At 32.4% G+C, this 20,551-nt stretch overlaps 1 protein-coding gene across 2 annotated transcripts in view; it reads right to left on the minus strand.

Annotated features, from left to right (window-relative positions):
• Positions 1 to 20,551, minus strand: part of LOC145292997 (serine/threonine-protein kinase SMG1-like) — a 245,574-nt gene that overhangs the window by 38,798 nt on the left and 186,225 nt on the right. For both annotated transcript variants that reach the window (XM_080139251.1, XM_080139250.1), the window contains exons 57-66: positions 20,277 to 20,375; positions 16,819 to 16,937; positions 13,857 to 13,928; positions 11,943 to 12,128; positions 9,849 to 10,091; positions 8,142 to 8,259; positions 5,872 to 5,954; positions 2,644 to 2,894; positions 1,391 to 1,556; positions 291 to 467 (exon numbers count right to left, since the gene is read on the minus strand). In XM_080139251.1, coding sequence (XP_079995377.1) covers positions 291 to 467; positions 1,391 to 1,556; positions 2,644 to 2,894; positions 5,872 to 5,954; positions 8,142 to 8,259; positions 9,849 to 10,091; positions 11,943 to 12,128; positions 13,857 to 13,928; positions 16,819 to 16,937; positions 20,277 to 20,375 — 1,514 coding nt within the window. The remainder of the gene's footprint in view (positions 1 to 290; positions 468 to 1,390; positions 1,557 to 2,643; positions 2,895 to 5,871; positions 5,955 to 8,141; positions 8,260 to 9,848; positions 10,092 to 11,942; positions 12,129 to 13,856; positions 13,929 to 16,818; positions 16,938 to 20,276; positions 20,376 to 20,551) is intronic.

The raw sequence follows: 20,551 nt of genomic DNA on the forward strand, positions 1-20,551 counted from the left end.
CGGTAGAGGCACAGTATATTTTTAGGGAGTTTGGCATTATATATTAAGGGAGTTTCAGAATAAAAAATAAAAATAGAATAAAATGTAAAAAAAAAGGAGTAATGGGTTAATGAATAATGGTAAAATAGTTTAATATGGTAAACGAATCCCTTGCTTCTTTAGAGTAAAAGACAAAATCTTGAATTTTGGTCAATGATAAAGCAGAAATAAGATTGTTCTTAAAATCTATGGTATTAATAGAGATAAAAATTGACAAAAAATGTTTTTTAAGAAAATGTTAAAATATTTACATCATAAAGTGTTTTTCTGCCAGCCGATTCCTCTTCAAATTGTGTAAGGACCAAATTTAAAGATGGATTAGCACCTGCAGCCCAACGAAGACGTTGGGTTATGCTGGATTCAAGTTGATTGTAACGCTCCATGCAGCAAACAAGGTTGTTCTCTTGGGTTAATAATGAAGACATACTCTTCAAAAGCAAAAAAGAAAAATTGAAATCATTAAAAATAACAAAAGTTTACAAGTGTATATAATACTAAAACCAATAATCTTGCTTTGCTGGTTGTTTGCACATGGAATGTTTTAGATGGTGGGTGTAAGAGTGAATGAGTAGTGGGAGGAAGGGAACATAAGTAGTAGTAGGAAGAGTGTGAGACAAGGAGAATAAAAGGATGATCTAAATGAAGAAAAGGAAAAGGCATGAAGAGTAAAAAGAAAGGAGGAGTAAAATGTAAAATGACCCAACAATAGAAGAGGAAAGAGATGAGGAAGGAGGCAGAAGATGAAAGATGGGGAAAAAATGGGAGCAGTGAGACAAGGGGAAAAGAGACATGTGGGGAAAGAGAGATAACAGAAGACTGGAGAAAAATTCCAAGAAAGGGAGCAGCACTATTCTAAATAAAAAAAAAAATAAAAATAAATAAAAAATTAAAGTATTTCATTTTAAAACATCTTCAAAAAATGTTACAATTTTTGATTTAAACAAAAATGAATAAAGTATTTTTATGCTAATTAATTTTGGAAAGCTTGATAAAATGGAAATCGAAAAACTATTTGAAAAATCCATTTGCATGTTATTTTATTAAACAACTTTTGTTCCAACATATTTCTAGGCATTTTTAATCAGAAATGAAACTTCACTAAGAAGTCTAGTTAAATTCTTGCATGTGTTTTCACATATTTTCCTTAATTCAGTTAAATAAAACTATAAAGAAATAAATAAAAGAAATTAATTTAAAACTATTGAAAATTTCAGATTTGCTTTTTTATATGATATATAACAATTTGTTGTAAAAATAAGGTTAAAATCAGAAATTTTCATGAAAGGTTAGAAATGAAGTAGAAAGTGGAAAATTCTATAGACAGTTAAAAAGGAATAAAAAACAAAATTACCTTTCTCATTTCGGACATAATTGAAGCTCTGTTTGGCATCACCATTTGGCTATGATGGCCACGAGCATTGGTGAAAATATCTTCATGCAACCACTGGTAGCGAGCAAGTTGAAATTGTACTCTTTGAAGACTGCCTTTAACGAGCACAATATTTTCATCCAAGCGTCTAGGAGAACAAAAGACAAAAAATTAGAATTGAATATGGCCAATTGCAGCTGCTGAGATCAGAATTGGTGAAGAGAGAAAGAAAGAGAGTCTGGTTATACCAAATGATCTCTCTTTAGCAGGTCTACATAGCATTAACACTGCTTTATTATGTATGCACGCCAAAATGACAGCTGCTGCTGCTAATTTATTTTACCAAATATCTTTTTTAGGTCCATATTCAGATTCTATGTAATCTTTATGGCTGAAAATTAGTGGTAAATCTCATATTTTTTTATTTAAAATAATACTGCAAGAAATATTCCTGATACTCTGGGTTGACAAGCCGAAATTGCTTATGGAAATCTGAGGTTGCTTGAGATTACGGCAGAGATTACCTGAATGTCAACGGCAACAGAAAATCAGCAGCAACAGCTGTGAGGTAACAGTGGCTAAGTGATCAATAGGGCTATGACAACAGAATATTCTTTTGACTCTCGGGTATATATCCGACACAGACACAATTAACTGAGAACCACATCAGTCTATATAAAACATAAGATATTAACGGATATATATATTCAAGAGTTAAAACAATGAAAAGAATATGCTGTTGTCACAGCTCTAGTGATCAACAACGCAAATTGATAACCTAGGTGTGATAAGTTTGAATCCAGTTTGTTCCATAGAGACACTTTTCACTTAAGAATGCTGGCAAGTTTCATGCAGTCCCTCTCATAAGTACCCAATGTCTAACTAGAAAGATATTATTGAGGAAACAAATGCCAGCAATAATCATCTGAGTCATACAAAGTGAATGATGTGCAACAACAGATATCATGTTTTATTGTGCTGGCAAGCATAAACTGTAAAACAATGGCATAACATGAATTATTTTTTAAATTAAAAACTGTATTTAAAAAAAAAGAAAAAAGGAAAAGAGGAAAGAAAGGAAAAAGAAAGTTAAAAAGAAAAGAAAAATAAAGAAAAATAAAGAAAAAGTAAATAAATTTTTAAAAAAAAAAGCAAAAAATAAATATGAATGGTTTGGAAACTAAAAAAAAATAAATGATTTGCTCATGTGAATATTTAAAAAAGATGCCTGTTACCTTGCCAAGTCGTGTTTACGCCATGTTGATTCTTGCGAACTTGTCAATGAACTTGCTTGTGTAAATTGGATGTGTTTAAATTGTCCATTCTTGAGACAAGCATCAACTGCCTTCTTGCACATGTCGTCAAGAGGAACTTTCGATTCAGCACCAACATCTTTGAGGTCAATCTCAGCAGAGACATCGAGACCCATGGAGTTTATGTAAACGCATATTATATAGCCAAGAATTTGGGAAGGAAAGCCAATAACCTGTTAAAGACAAAAAAGAGAAGCAAACACATGTATCAAAATATTGAGATTAATTAATATAACACAGTTATTAATTATTATTTATTAACTAATATAACTCAGTTATTTTGAGGAAGTAATTAACTTTATTAAAACCAATTTGTGTGAAAATGAGTTAGGAAAGAGAAGGATTACAGAAATGGCGGTGAGAGAGAAGAGGAGATGATACAGAGAGTGAGGTTGGAGGCGGTGAATATGCAAAAGTTTGGAATGAGACAAAGAATGAGACAGAAATGGAAGTGAAAATGAGAGAGGGAAGAAATGAGAGGGGGGAAAGAGGATTTTTAGAATGAGATAGGGGGAGTGGACAAAGAGAGAATGTGAAGAAGACAAGTTGGAAGGATGAAGAGAATAAAAACAAGATAGGGGTGGGGGGAAAGAAGAGAACAGGACAGAGGGATGGAGAAACTGAGAATGAGATGGGGAGAAGTTGTTTTTTTTTTTTTAATATATACAAAAGAGTCACCACTTATCAAGGCTTGGAGGCGACTCCAGGATAAGGGTTAATCAGTCAATAGGAAAATATCTTAGTAATCGTTAGTAGTGGATATTTAGTAAATTGGATTACTTAAGGAGAACGGCTCATCAAGAACTTGTTCACGTAGTCAGTCGGAAAGCAGGAAAACAGAACAGAGTTCCACAGGTGTGCAGTTCTAAGAAAGAAGCTTTGTTCATGGAATCTATTTTATTTTTTTTTTTATTATATTTTCACCCTAAACAAGGCACATTGCCACTTTGATATAGGGGGCTACTATCAGGGACATAAGCTACAGGGGTACTACATGGGGAGTTGGGCATCAAGATGTGGTTCACGTTACACTTGAACTTCTGCATGTCAGTACATTTGGGGAAGCAGGAACCCGGAAGGGAATTCCAAAGTCTAGCAGTTCTGGAGAAGAAACTACTGGAGTAGAAGGCTCTCTTACTTCTAGGGATCTCAACCGTGAAGGGGTGAGATTTTGCTGCTTGTCGGGTTTGTCAAGGATATTTACGTTAAGGGGGTACAAGTGCTTGCAGTTCGTCGGAGCATTCTCCATTAAAGTACTTGTAGAACAGGCAGAGGGATGATACATTTCGTCGATAGGACAGAGGCTGAAGCTTAGATGACAGTTCAGGACCTATCAGTTTGGCGACTATCTTTTGAACCTTGTCTAGGAGTGAAAGACTAGCCCAAATATGACAACAATACTCCATACATCGGCAAATGGTGGCCTTGTAGAGGTACAGGATGTGTTGGTGGTTTTCTAGCATGGTAGAGAGAACCTACCTTCTTCGCAGTGGTCCTGACATGCTCTCAATGTAATTTTTCCAACTCATGTTTCCTGTGAACGTTAGGCCGAGGAGTTTAAAATATGTACTTTCAGATAAAGACTCTTTGGCCATTGCTATTGGTGGTAGAGAAGGTTTCTTGTAGTTATTGCAGGAAACAAGTTTAGTCTTGGCAGCATTGAATATGACCATCCATTTTTGTCCCCATTCCATTACAGATTGGATGTCGTCCTCTCGTGTTTCTGCCATTTCTTTAGATATGTGTTCATTTGTTTTCCTGTCGTGTCTGTTATAGAGCGTGGTGTCATCAGCATATATACCCATCTCACAAGCAATTTTGTCAGGGAGGTCATTTATGAATATTAGGAATAATAGAGGTCCAAGAATAGACCCCTGAGGCACTCCCGCATTTATATAATATTGTTTAGATGTATGACCATCAAGGACAACCTGGATTTTTCTCTTATCTAAGAAGAATTTAATTATGTTAAGTATTCATCCAGTGATACCGTTTAGGTTTAGGCACAGATAAAAAGTGGGGGAAATTATTGATAGTGGTTTCAGGTAGACAAGTGTTTTTTGTAAAAGTCAAGCAAGGGTGGGTGGGGTAGATTGGAGCTCAGACAAGTACTTGCCATGAAAATAATGATAAAGCAGAGACAGGCTCGCAACGTCTCTTCTGTGGGAAAGAGGTTGCAGGGAAGAGAAAAGGACATTCCCCACTGAGCTACAAAGTCTATTTTGAAATCTGTCAAGACAGGATGAGCTGCTTCTAGCAGCTCCTTTCCAAATATAGCAACAGTACTCCATCCTTGAACATACCTGGCTCTTATACAAGTAGAGAATTGCATCAGCAGTGAGATCTCTACTGGAGTGGTAAAACGATCTCACCATTTTTCCAGCAGCCTTGGCAACGGATTTGATGTACATGTTCCATCTTGGATCAGGAGTAAAAGTCAGGCCCAGAAGTTTGTCAAAACATGAACCCTCCTCAAAACGAGAGCCATTCATTTCAATTGATGCCAGACGGCGATCAGAGCATTGATGATAGAAAGATAGAAGCTTGGTTTTAGATGCATTAAAATTACCAGCCACCTCTTTCCCCATTGCACCACACCATCAAGACCAGAAGAGAGAGAATCAGAGAGAACTTGGTTGTTTATGGCCTTTCAAGTGTTGCCTTAGATGGTAGTGTTGTCAGCATAAATGTCTACGAATGATATTAGGATATGATTTGGGAGATCATTGATGTAGATCAGGAAGAGAGTTGGGCCCAGGATGGACCCCTGAGGGACTCCAGCATTAATATTGTAAACTTCTGATTTCTGCTCATCAACCACTACTTATGAACCTATCAGAGAGAAATGATTTAATAATTGAAAAGACATTTTCAGCTATACCGTAGCTGGAGATTTTGTGGAGTAGACTTTTATGCCATACCCTATTAAAGGCCTTTGATATGTCAAGAGCAATTGTCCTAGAAAGGAAGTCTCCAAGAGAATGCAAACAAAACGAGTTGGAGGATAGAGAAAGTGAAAATGAGATGTGGTGGAGGAAAGGATGTGAGAGCAAGACATGGGAAGATAAGATAGAAGTGGGGGTTGGGAAGGGTTAAACAAACAGGATCAATATATAAATCATATGATATAGTTGCTTCCAAAAGACTTACTTGTTTCCTCACATAAGCAGCAATAAACTTTTTGATTGGTTTAGAAAGTTGTTCATCATCAAAACAGAGATTGCCAGACGAATCTATTTAAAAAAAAAAAAATAATAATATAATCGAGTTAATGAATTAAGTAACCAACTTTTTCAAATAAGAAAAACCAACAAGATTGGATTTGAAAATGTGGATATTTCTAATACGACATCATTTCATAGAGGATTTGTGCTGAAATTACATTTGTAGATCAAACATTCCACTTTATGTGCAAATCTGACACAATTTATTTGTATTACTAGCAGGCTGCCACGTGTAACCCAGTCGTAAAATATGCATAAATATATTTAATTCATGCAGATTTCATATTTATTATTATTAGAGCCAATCCTCTATTGATTGTTATAGTGTACCCAATATAGTAAAAAAAAAAAAAAAAAAAAGAAAACGGAAAGAAACAGACATATGCATGTGAGCAGTACGTTTTTTCTAAACAGTTCATTTCTTGTAATTAAAAAAATACTCAAGCTGAGATTGAAACCAAAACCTAAAGACAGTAAGTATGATAACCATTAGGCTAGCTTATCATTACCATGATCTTTAAAGTGTTTCCAAACCTACTTATTCTTAACATAAGTTGTCATGTCAACGATGCATGCATGCAGTCATGAAACAGTTGGCAAACAGATAAAAAATCTCCCAGTACCAATTTTTCAATTTTAACCATTTAGCAGCCTTTTTTTTTTTCAGATAAAAACTAATTCAAAAGTTTTTCACATGTCTGAATACCCTATATACCAAATTTCAAGTCTGTAGATCAAAAATTTGTTGAGTATACAGGTTGAAAATTGTCCTCACACGCACAGTTTCACCTTTATAGATTTAGATTTTTCGGACTACTATTCTTATCTTGAGAATCCAAATAATCAATCTCCATTTTGAAAATTCAGAAACGTCCCATAATTTAGTTTGAAATAAAATTTTCATCATTAAATGCTCTAATTAAATTAAAGTAATTTATTTTAGATATGTCTAAATACTCTCTAAAAAGTTCTATCAGTTCATCACACGATAGTTTAAAATAGTATAGGGCATCTATATTTTTAACTGAATCAAATAAAATACAAAAATTCAATATTTTTAACTGTTTACGAAGGTAACAGATTGGTTGAATGGTAGTTTTCCTAATTGAATTGAAAGATTTGATCACATAAAAGCAGTCTCTTTGTTCATCAGACTTTAGACCTATTCATTTAAGACATGAATATACCAAAATTGAAGACATCAATTTATTGTATAGAGTTCATAAAAGTTTTGTGAAAGGCATTAATGTTTACTTTATAATTGATAAAAAAAAAAATCATATTGAAGATGTTATTTGAATAAAAACTGATATTTTTATCAATACATCCAGATTTTACGAACACACCGTATTTCTGGTAATCCATTAAAAAAATAAATGCCTTCTTGAGAACAGGGATTCATGCTGGAAAAGCAGATAACTTGATATCAAATTAATATCCACCCCCATATCAGTGAGTTTTTATATTCATAGATTAAAAAGCCCATAATTTTCAATTGGTCTTGCTGCATAACTTACTCCAAATGACAATGATTATATTCCGATTTCCTAGATGTTAATCCAATGAAACTCCAGTATTTATATATAGTACTCAATAACAAGCAGAGCTGTATTGTATATAGAAAAAATTTCTTTATTTACACTTTATATTTATTGGCTACATACGTGCAGACATGTTTCAATTGTTATTTATTTAGAGGTGATACAGGTGGCCAGAAGAAGTTGGATTTCAAAAGAAATAACAGCTGAAACATGTATGCACATATGTAACCAATGTTTGAATACAAATTTATACTATATAAATATATTGAGAAAAACAGAAAAAAGGGCAGTTGACATTTGAATCAATTCCTGCTCGTCAGCAGGTAATTTTGTTTCAATCAGGTACTGGAAACAGAAATTTAAGTGGACATACCTGTTGTTTAGTGTTCACATATAAGTAACTTTTGTTCTGATTGCAAGTCTGTCATTGCATAGAGAAACCAAGTATCTTCACAAAATAAAACATTGTTACTTGTTTAAAACTAAGAATTGAATTTTTTTTCCAAGGTAAATCTCTTTGTTACAGCGGTAAGTATGCTTCCATTTAATGGTTGATACAAAGGCTAGCATCAAAATCAAACACTGAATTTAGATGAAGATAATGAGCAGACGATGACAACTTGTGCAATGAATGTGCAAAAAAACATGTACATACTTTCAAGAACTGATGAAAACTGTTGGCACATCTGGAAGAATTCCTGCATTGCTTGGAGCCGTTTCACAAAAAAGTAGCTCGACATCAATCCCCGAGTATCAGATGTGAATGACGAAAGCTGAAAACAAAGGTGTCAGATCAGAAATTCAAAGCGTTTAACTTAAGCATTTTATCGAAATGAAAAAAATTATTAAATATTATTATCAATTTTCTTAATAATTGATTTATAGTAAAACCCCGGGATACAGTCGTCCTAGGATACGTTTTTTTTCAGATTACAATGTGGAATACTATGATTTTCCGGCCCCTGGTTACAGTATTTGCCCTGCCTTACAATATTATTTTAATGTTATTTGATTATATACATGTATATTATATACTGTACTGTATTTTGTTACTAATTTTTAATGATGTATCCTGGGGTTCTAATATATATATATATAACTATTATAAAAACAACAGTTTACAATTTGCATATAATCATGAAAAAAAACAGTTTAGAATTTGCATATGTTGTAGAACCCTGGAATACGGTGGCCCTAGCATACAGTTTTTTCAGAATATGATGTGGAATACGATGTTTTTCCAGTCCCTGGTTACAGTATTTGCCCCGCCTTACAATGTTGTTATTTAATTGTATACATGTATATTATATACTGTACTGTATTTTGTTACAAATTTTTTATGCCGTATCCCAAGGTTCTACTATATCTTTTAATTGTTATAAATATTATCAACATATTTTCTTTAAATAATAATTTCTTGTCAAGAACGCTCTGCTAAAATGTAATACAAAAACTAAAACTGCATTCTGCCTGTTACAAGGATTGAATTCACAGCCTTCAGTGAGACTTATGTAAATCGACTTATGCAAAGGATTTGCTTTGTTGACCGAGATCTGAAGTTAGATGTAAGCAGGTGCATTTCATCTAGTCAGCAGCAGTTCCTATCATTTGATGATGGCAGCATTCGTTAAAGATTTGTATTCAATTCATGCTCAGTGTTTATTGATGTTTCAATCAGTTAACGGTTTTAGCTTTCCATAAGTCGCATTTGCTGTTATAAGTGTACAAACCTTTTAAAAATATTCTTACGGAAAAAAGTTGTTCTTGGTGTGATTACAAGAGTTATGAGTGGATAGAGCAAGTTCTGAAAACTTCTGCCATTACTAACTAGCAGAACATTAACAAGGTTAATCAAGGGAGGAGTCATGTATATGCAATGTGATGTATAAAAGTGAGGGCTGAGAAGATGTGTTGCATAAAGAAAAATGATGTGATGGATGTGTAATGCAAGTCTTAAAGACAAGCTTAAATCTGATGGCTTCAGAGGAAGATTAAATTGGAACAATCTAGAGAGATGTATGCAGAACAGGAAACTTTGTTTTAGTAACAGTAAAAGTATAGACAAGAGTTTTAGTAGATGCAAAACAGTTGAGATAGCAAGATCAGTTAACAAATGACTGAGGAAAACATAGAAGTAAGAAAGGATTTGAAAGAAAGGAGAGCTGGCCACAGAGAGGTTCGTTTGGAAGTCAATTTATAAAAGGCATTTAGATTGTTTTTGTGATATGAATTGTTTTTAACTTTTACATATAGTTTATGAGACTTTTTTCTAGAGATTGATTGTCTAAATTGGAAGTGAAGGGAAAAGAAAACTTATAAATGAACAAAGCATGCCTAACTTGATAAGCCTTTAACAACTTACTTGATAAGCCTTTGCTTCTTTGATTAAATCCACATTTCTCCAATTATCCGCCACATTCACCAATTCTGTTGCTTCCATCAAACCAGAAAATTCTGTTTCCAGTTTAATAAAGAGACCATTAAATGCCATCAACAGCATTTGTCCAGGACTCAAATCAGTTGGTTCCGAATCGGGGATTTTCAAAAGGTCATTAAATTGATTCTGAAGCTGATGCACCGTATTTTGAGCATCATTATTATTGTTCTATAAAATATTGAAAGAAAATTTAAGAGGAATTCAAAAAAAAAAAAAAAAAAAAAAAAAAAAAAAAAAAAAAAAAATCAAAATTTCAAAACATGATCAGTCTATACTCCTATAAATTCGTTTTTCTTTTGTGTGTATTGATATTCATGTTAAAAACCCTCTTTTCTATTTATTTAACAAGAAAATACAATTTTCTTATATATGGGTTGTGGAATTACATTTACTAGCAAAAGATCTAGCTAATTTGCATATTCTTTTAAAAATTCATTTTAATTAATTCCCCATTAGTTGCTTCGGTTTTCTTATGGGGTGATCATCTTTAGTTAACTATTACGTACAATTATATTAATGCAGATATTCTACATGATTTATACTTGCATAATATTTGCGTAAAAAGTTTATAGTAAACACAAAATTGTTTCCATATATATTTATGTATACGTATATATTTTTGTTTAACAAATCGATCTAGTGATGACAAATCAAACAATTGGAAACATGGCTATATTCAAAATTTTTTTTCCTAAAAACTTTCAACAAGCATTATAGCTTCACACACAAGGTTGTTCCGAAAATACTGGCTGATTTTCTGAGTGTCTTTCAAAAATTTCATATATGTTGCTAGTTTTTCAGTGTCTTATCCAAACTTTTTCTAGTTTAATAACATATGTATTGAATAAATTTCCAATCATTTCAAACAATTTGGAAGCATATAAGCCCTTAATAATAAAGATAAAAAAAAGAAATGCAAACAAACTTTTCTTGCCTGTTGTAAAAGTGTCAGAATGTTTTAATAAATAGCTGCCAATATTAACAAATTATGCAATTGAGATAATTTGTTTTCACTCCTTTAAGTCATATTTTTGTCATGGTTTAAAAAATCATGTGGTGGTAATGAAGTCCTAAAGATGAAAGTAGAGGACAGCTATATTCTAGCAGAGAAAGATTACAATTTTAAAATATCAACATTAAACTTAACTGGGATTTAAATGTACCAGGTCAATAGTTAATACAAAAAAAAAACTTTTTAAACAGTTATTTCAATATTTTCCAAAATAGCAACAGAGGTAAAATTATGTGTTGTAGGTGCAATTTAAGGTGTGTAAAAAAAAAAACAGAATCTGCTTTCAAAAGTGAAAATTGAAAACCATAAAAGAAGGACCCACAAAGGTTAAGACATTTTAATGTGGGTCTAAATGTACTCCAGGTTCAATTAGGATTGAGGCTGATTTTTGCAGTGCTATTAAGTTTTTCAAAAAAATAGATAATAATGGCAGATTTATTTTTTTTACTTATTTTCGGAGATGATTTAACAATTACTATTCTTGCAAGGTTTTATACAAATTAACTTAATTTTAATTGATGTGTACTGTGTAATAAATTACTAATTTATTTTCAAGTATAATTTTGAAGCCTATAGCCTGTTTAAAATATGAAAAAAAATTACTTATAAAAGTTATGAGTTGATCAGCAATTAATATTAACTCAACATGGGAAGAAGTGTTCACAAGATACTGGACAGTATGACAATGGTTTCAAAAATCCCATAATAGTAATAAGAGTCTTGAAGATGAAGGCAGAGAATAGTCATGCCTTTTTGGCAATGAATGTTAAGAAAACAATTGTTGAAGAAAACGCAATGTCAAAGTGATAGAAAATGTTTAAAGCATGTAGTATCAGTATTTCAAGTCTTCTTCAACAAATTAGCAAGATGAAAAGACTGAATAAATGGATTTTGTGCAAACACAACAAAGAAATGTTTGTTGCCAAAACTGGTTATTATTTCCCGAACTATCTTATAAGAAATAGAAAAAATTAAAAATAGAAATTTCATTTTTGCAATAAACAAACCTCAATTCCCATAACAACATTTCTGTGAAGGACTTCAATCTGACTGCTCAGTTGGTCGAACGAGCAGTTTGTGTTGCGAATCATTTCAGATAAATGTTTCAGTGCAAGATGCACACTCTCTTCTCCACCTTGGATCGTCTTTAATGCTTCAGGAATTATTATATTACGGAAATTGACATTTAACTCCTGAAAGGAAAGAAAAGTTTAAATAAAAAAAAAATAAATAAAAAAATGTAAATGTTAGCAAACTCATTAACAGAAAAGGATTTCAATCATCAAATGAAAGATGTTTATAAATTTTCCTTTCATATCATCATCATTTTCAGTTTAACGTCAGTTTTATATGCTGGAAAGTGTTGCACAACCGTAAGAAATTGATTTTAAACTAACCTATCTCTGCCAAGACTTTATTTACCCCTCTTTCTCTTAAGCCTTCCTTATCACTTCCTCCCATATTTCCTTGACCTTTCCCTATGAACTGAATCTTCTACCAAAATTGTTTTACATCTAAGAACTTTCAACATGACCATATTATCAAAGTCTGCTGTTTTGCACATATTTCCCTATATTGTCCAAATTTAATCTTCTTCTAAGGTCATCAGATCTAAGTCACCCTTTAAGACTTGCGTTACACATCCATCATATTATTTTCATATCATTTCTCTCCATGCAATACATATCCTCAATCCATCCCGGCCAGGTTGGTTTCCACACATTATCACACTGCGTACTCAAGTCTTGATCAACAGTGGTAACAGCTTATTGATTAATAATGGCAGTAATTCTCTGAATTACTCCATCCTGACTATCACAACCACACTAGCACCAGCTCCTTCCTGTGCTCCAATAATATCACCAAGGTAACTAAACTTCTGAATAGCCTCAGCATCCAAATATACTTTCTCCACGTAAAGTTCTCATCAATCTCGATTATTTTACACTGCTTGCATATAAACTGATTATCCTCATCTCAACCTACCAGTAATTCCACTGCACTTTTTGTGTACCCAATGCTTACAAATATCAAGAAAAAGAAAGCAACATAAAAATATTTGTTAAACTAATTGATGATTGAGCATTACTCAGTAGAACTCTTTACTCTGAAGATATTCATTATTACAGATCAACATAATTCTCATTTTGATTTCATATCATACAGAGTGCGAGTGATATTCAGTGGTAAGTTTTTTTCCTTCTTTTTTACTTTTGCTTTCAATTTTGTTTACATGAAAATTGTAACCATATATTTTTTTTTTTTTTTAATTTTTATGGAATATTTGTTGAAAAAAAAAAAAAAACAACAAACAGTTCTCCTTGGAATCCATGCCAGAACAAATAAGATTTCACACTTCCTCAGCATCAGCAGGTGGATAGTGGAAAAGCCTAAGAAAGGATAGACTAAAGGTCAGGACCACCATAAGCTTTGGAGGTTTAAGACAGTAACAAATGTCTGTAACCTATTTTGAGGTTGCCTCGGAGGCTGTCATCAAAGCCAACTTAAAATCAACAAAGCAAGTCATGAGGAAAAACTGATCCAAGTTTGATCAATTATTCTAATAAAAACAGAAAGTACTGTTATATTTTCTTAGATATCATGAGTATCTATATCAAAAATGTGTATCTGTATGTGTATCTATATCAAAAATGTGTATCTGTATGCGTATCTATATCAAAAATGTGTATCTGTATGCGTATCTATATCAAAAATGTGTATCTGTATGCGTATCTATATCAAAAATGTGTATCTGTATGCGTATCTATATCAAAAATGTGTATCTGTATGCGTATCTATATCAAAAATGTGTATCTGTATGCGTATCTATATCAAAAATGTGTATCTGTATGTGTATCTATATCAAAAATGTGTATCTGTATGCGTATCTATATCAAAAAGATATGTTTTTATATACTTACATGTAAAGCAATGTAGACTTTATGTGTGGATGTAAGTGCAGAATGCAATTGGTGGATGTTCATTTCAGTTGTCTGAAATAATTTAAAATGTATCAAAAATTAATAATGAATAAAAAAATTTTTAATCATTCAAACATAACAAAATTTAAATTTTTAAAAATGAAATTTAATGTGAATACTTAAGGATTCATTTCCACAACAACTTATATAACATGAATAACATGCTAATATTTAATGACATCGTTTTATTTTAAGTTTCACAATGTTTTAGATAAGGACTGTTGATTTTTATTATTTCAATTATCCCGACTAGCACTCTCACTTGACTATTTTCAAAACATTCCAGCTGATGTAATCTCCAACCTTCTTCATGTGCATCTTTTTGAACTTGGATACTATATAGAATTTTATTTTTACTTTAATTTGCCTCAAACAAGGCATATTGTCGCTGAGACATAAGGAGGTTACTGTGGATTAGGGTCCAGAATTATAGGAAATCTTAAGTGAAGAGTCGAGCAGCAAGATGTTCAGTTCTATTACATTTAAATTTCTGCATGTTGATAGTTAGGGGAAGACTGAGCAGAGAAGGAATTCCAAAGGTTAGCAGTTTGAATAAAGAAGTTGTTAGAGTAAAAAGTCTTCTGGTATCTGGAGATCTCCACAGTGAATGGATAGAACGTAGCTGTTTATTGGGTTTATCGGATGTATTTATGCCAAAAGAACACCAAAGCAGCAACTTCATCAGAGAACATTCCTTTGAAGTACTTGTAAAACAAAATTGAACCTTTTATTTAATTTTATTTAATTACGATAGATCTCATTTTATCACTCATGACTGGGTACAGAAATGTTAATTATGTTATTCTTACTTATTATTGCCTGTAGTGAGGATTGAGCCTTCAAATTTCAGAAGACTCAATTTGGAAAGATTGTTGATCAATACCTTTAAGCATTATACCAGGCGGCTAATATTTTTAAAAATTAATACTTCTACCCCATCATGGCTGGTGGAACAAAAACAATCAACTGCCCTGGATTAAATAATGGGTTCACATTTTTAATTCTGCAAAGGTTCCCAAGCTCAACAAAGATTTTCTAATTTGAAAAAAATGCGCATGAAGGTCAGAGATTACATTAACCAAAACAAATATGACACTCAAGATGTGATTAGTAACCTAAAAAATACTTGTTTCATTTGTGGTAAACCTTACTTTCATTGCTATCTTGAAGTTTCAATTTCGGTATCAACATTATTTGTCTATCCTGTGTCATGCGCACTTAATCAATGGTCCTCAATCCCTAGCTTTCTTAGAACATTTATTTTTTATTTAAAAATAAACTAGGCAAAGTTTTTCTCAATGTTATTTAATTTATTCTTAATTTGTTTCATACATTAAAAGGAAAAATAAGGATAAAGTTATATGTTATAAGAAACTACATGATTGATTGATGGTTGCAAAGTCAGAGATTTTTTAAAGTTTAAGTTGAACTTGTAAAAATGTTAGGAATCAGAGTTAGATGTTTTAATCTAACTCTGTATTACTGAATGCTGAAAGATTTCAACTAAAACCTTTGGAATTCTAGGAGTCCTATCTGATACCTTTCAACTCTGGTTTGTATTTTTAGAAGGAAAAAAAAACGAATCTTAGTAGAAATCAGATTTTTTTTCCTTTTTCCGAAAACGTGGATTTATGATATATGAAAACAATGCCATAATATTGTAGAGTACAGATATATGGACAGATAAATACAACACTTTCTAAAGGTAAGTAAATGAGGCCAATATAAACAAACTTCTGCAGATGAGTATGAACTCACTGTTCAGGATTCAAACACTTTACACTTGTCACTCTGACAAAATTTACAGACATGTGCTTAGTTAAAAAGTCGAATGAAAAATCCAATTTTAAAATAATAAAATATTAAATTAAGCAAATATTTAATAATAATTTTATCTCCGTTGATAAAACTTAATTCAAATGATATAAATGATCAATTGATTTGGTTTACTGGCATATCAACCTGTTTATGGTAGTTTTATGCATACAGAGTTAAAAGTTTGTATTATATCTATATTTTACAACATTCTTCTGTTATGTATGCATACAAATGTGGTTTGGGGCAGTTTGTTTTTTGTGTGGTTAATATGTTTAGTTTATTATATTTTCTGTGATAAATGTTTTGTTTTTTTTTTTGAAAAAGGCTATAATATCTGTTTTCATTTTCTTAAACCGCTCCTCAATACTTTTGATGCTGATGTTGTCTAGTGAGGGCAAACTTGCCACATTCTATTAGGATGGATTTTACTATAATATGTCTAGCAAGCTAAGTGTTTCAGGTGCTTGTTCTGTTTTACAATAAACAAGTGGATCAGTCTTGTGTGAAAGATACATATTCAAGACATTTTCATCTGCTCTCTGTGTTTTTTGGGGTTCTAACTTTCATTTTCCAAGGGAGGGTTTTATTGAATGCAGGTTGTTGTTCTGGCAGTTTTTCTGTTACTTTGTTTTAATGTTTATTCATTTACAGTTGTTTTAATTCATTGTATAACATTTTGTATGCTGTTTTGTTTTAGTTGAACTGATTTTTTTTTTTTGCTGCTCTATTGCCATTTTGAATGAATTTTGTTTTGATAGATATTTATTTTTTGTTTAGTAGATAATTTTTTTTTACAAAGCAATACAGCAAATGCGTAGGAGTTGTCTAATATTCTAATTACAACACTTTATGTAAAATAAACTGTTTTCAAAAAGTGTTCAAGATTAATAAAGTATTAGTTCGATTATCCATTTACTTGAATTTATTTTTCAGTTATTTCTTTATAGTTATCAATTTAAAAAAAAGAGAAATGAAAACAAAAAAAAGTATGGTTAAGTTATATTGGCAAAAAAAAAAAAAAATAGTTAGTTGCAGGTATACAATGTTTGCATATAAAAAATAATGCAAATTGTCATAAGATTACCATAGAATTTTCAACCAAAATTTCCAACAGTTGAGTGACATTGCCACTCATGCTGCAGAGTTCATCAAGGAACCAATCCCCATCTCTTGATGTTAAGTCCATCAAACGATCACCAGCAGCTGAAAATATGTTAGGAAACAAAAGAAACGATAACTTACAGATTTCAAATGTTTACAAAAACTTTCTGCTTGTTCTTATTTAATCATTCATACATTATCTAATAGAACTCTTAGAAAATCTATTTAATTCACACTTGTATTTTTTTTATTGTTTTAATGTAGCATGTTTTCCACACATTTCATTGAATAGTGGAAAACCACTAAACAACCTATAAGAGACAAGTGTTCCTCAAAAAACATACATTATATATATATATATATATATATATATATATATATATATATATGAGAGAGTAAAAGAGCTTAAACTATTGTGATATATCAAGATTACATAAAAAATTAATATTAATAAATATTATGGATCTCGCAGTGTTCTATTTTGGACTCACAGAGATTGTCGAGTAACCTAGCGAGACACTGCAATTGTCAATTGTTATTGAATTCAATAAAGAAGATACTGGAATGTTGGAAAAATAAAGTCACAATAGATTATTGCCATGTCAAATAAAGTCACAATAGATTATTGCCATGTCAAATAAAGTCACAATAGATTATTGCCATGTCAAATAAAGTCACAATAGATTATTGCCATGTCAAATAAAGTCACAATAGATTATTGCCATGTCAAATAAAGTCACAATAGATTATTGCCATGTCAAATGCTTAAGCAAGATAAACAACTTTGGAATTTTAGAAAACAATAACAAATAGAATTTAGTATCAAAACAACGACCTGAAATAAGGTCAATAACTTGAATAGTGACATCAGAAAATCAAACAAAGGAAGAGTCTGATTTATACACATAGACTAGTTTAGAAGTTAGAAAGTCAGTCACAGAGTTTTAGTGTGAGAGTTGGGTCCTGGCTAGTGACACGTTAGCTAGCTTCTAAGGAGAGAGCGGACAGTCTTTGGATGCCTGGGGGAAGCTATCAATCACAAGATAGCAAAATGTAAACTTTAACAAGCATTGCATAACTCAGGAAGGAGATCTAGACAGAATAAAAGGCTCATATAAAAAAAACTTAATTTGCATCTTGGTGTTTTTTTTTCGGAGAGAAGAAAAGGAACTTAGAAGAGCTAATGTTTTGGGAGAGACTAAAAGAACACAAGATATGTGTTTGTTCTACTGGTGTTGCTACAGACAGCGTAATGTGTCACATTTAAAAAAAACTGCCTATGCTATTGTCGCATCAGAAATTGTTTTAAATGTCATACACCCATTCTGTTATACAATTATAAATGTACACAATAAACTTTATATGGCAAGTATACACACACATATCAACTAGATAATCATGACAGCTAGTTATATATATATATATGTATATGCACATAAATTTTATAGACGACACAGACGTTTACATATACACTCATTATATAGACCAACTATATAACACCAGCAGATAAAATAGATCAATAGTTAACATGTTATGCCAATCAGTGATTTTATATTTTAATTCAATGAATTATAAAATTTACTATATAATTAATATTTTGTAATCTTTACAATCTGCAAAATCCAATATTGAACAATGTTTATCTATATGTACATGTGTTTCAGAAAATCTTTATGATTCAGAGTAAAATTTGACAAATTTATCATTTTTCTTTTCAGCATACAAACTTTATAAATTTCAATTCAGACAATTTTCAATGAACATATTTGCATTAATAAAAAAAAAAATTAAAAAAAAAGTGTTTCAGTTTTTTTTTTGTTTTTCTTTACATAGAGGTCACCACTTATCAAGGCCAAGAAGCCACTCGGAGATAAGGGTTATTGCGTGTACAGTAATCAATGAGATAGTATCGTAGTAGTCATTAGTATCGGATATTTGATAGGGTGTCTTACATAAGAGCGGTTTGTCAGGAATTTGTTTATGTTGAACTTGAAGACATCCAAGTTGTAGTCAGGTGGGAAACAGGCAAACGGAAGAGAGTTCCACAGTCGTGCACTTCTAAGAAAGAAGCTCATGGAATCTACTTTGGATTTAGGCACAGATAAAGAATGGGGAAAATTAATGACAGTAGTTTCAGCTAGATGGGTGTTTTTCGTGAAAGATTGGCGAGGGTGGACCAGAGATTGGAGCTCAGACAAGCACTTGCCATGGGAATAAGGATAAAACAAAGACAGGCTCGCAATATCTCTCCTGTGGGAGAGAGGCTGTAAGGAACAGAAAAGGACATTCCCCACTAAGCCACAAAGTCTATTTTGTACTCTCTGTCAAGGCAGGATAGGCTGCTTTTAGCAGCTCCTGCCCAGATGTGGCAGCAGTACTCCATCCTTGGATGTACTTGGCTTTTATACAGATAGAGAATTGCATCAGGGGTGATATATCTTCTGAAGTGGTAGAAGGATCCCACTATTTTCCCAGCATCCCTGACAACAGACCTGATGTATGTGTTCCATTTCAGATCAGGAGTAAAGGTCAAACCCAGAAGCTTGTCAAAACATGGAGCCTCCCCAAAACGAGAGCCATCCATTTAAATTGATGCCAGATGGGGATCAGAGCGTTGATGATGTAAATATAGAAGCTTGGTTTTGGATGCATTGAAAGTAACCAGCCACCTCTCCCCCACTGTACCACGCGCTCAAGATAAGAGGAGAGAGAATCAGAGAGAACTTTGTCATTTACGGCCTTTGATGTGTTGCCATAGATGGTCGTGTCATCAGCATAGATGTGAACGAATGATTTAAGTACATGTTTTGGAAGATCATTGATGTAGATCAGGAAGAGAGTTGGGCCCAGGATGGACCCCTGAGGGACTCCAGCATTAATACTGTGGGCCTCTGATTTCTGCCCATCAACCATTACTCTTATGAACCTATCGGAGAGAAATGATTTAATAATTGAGAAAACATTTCCAGTGATACTGTAGCTGGAAATCTTGTGCAGTATGCCCTTATGCCATACCTTATCGAAGGCCTTCAATATGTCAAGAACAATTGCCCTGGAAAGGAAGCCTTTGTCAAGAGATTCACTAATCCTATGAGATATAACCGTTAGCACATCTGCTGTAGATCTTGCAGAGCGGAAACCATATTGCATGTCACTAAGAAGGTTGTTTCTGCTGAGGTGGTTGACTATTTCTTTATTTGATATGGATTCCAACAGGAGACTTATTGGTCTGTACTGAGAGGGAGATGTCTTTTCGCCTGGTACTTATTTACAGGGCATACTGATGAGGTTTTTCAGGGTGTTGGAAAGCACTTCTAAAGGCAACGCTTAAACAGTTTTGTAAGTATGGGGGCAAGTTCGTTTTGTGTCTGTGTCTTCCTTTTATAACTGGACACTGTAGAAAACAAAAAGAATGAAAATAATTGTGAAAATGGCCCATACCATCTGCAGCACTTTCCATCAATAAGTATCGTTTGTTCAAAGAGCAGAGAGCCGTCACAATCACAGCAGTCAAGCTCTTCCGGCCTTCATTTTGATTTTCTGGAAATAGATTACATTCATTTTTGTAAATAAATGTTAATAAAAACAAAATATTTTTAACACAGAAGTGAACACAACCAGATAATAATACTTAATCCACAGAAAATACTAAAAGAAAAACAACTTTTTTTTTTAGAAAAACAAGGTTAATTTGGTTTACAGCATATCAACCCCTT

This window comes from Euprymna scolopes, chromosome 14 (assembly GCF_053919585.1).
Source record: "Euprymna scolopes isolate OS-2025 chromosome 14, ASM5391958v1, whole genome shotgun sequence".
Classification (NCBI taxonomy): Eukaryota; Metazoa; Mollusca; class Cephalopoda; order Sepiida; family Sepiolidae; genus Euprymna; species Euprymna scolopes.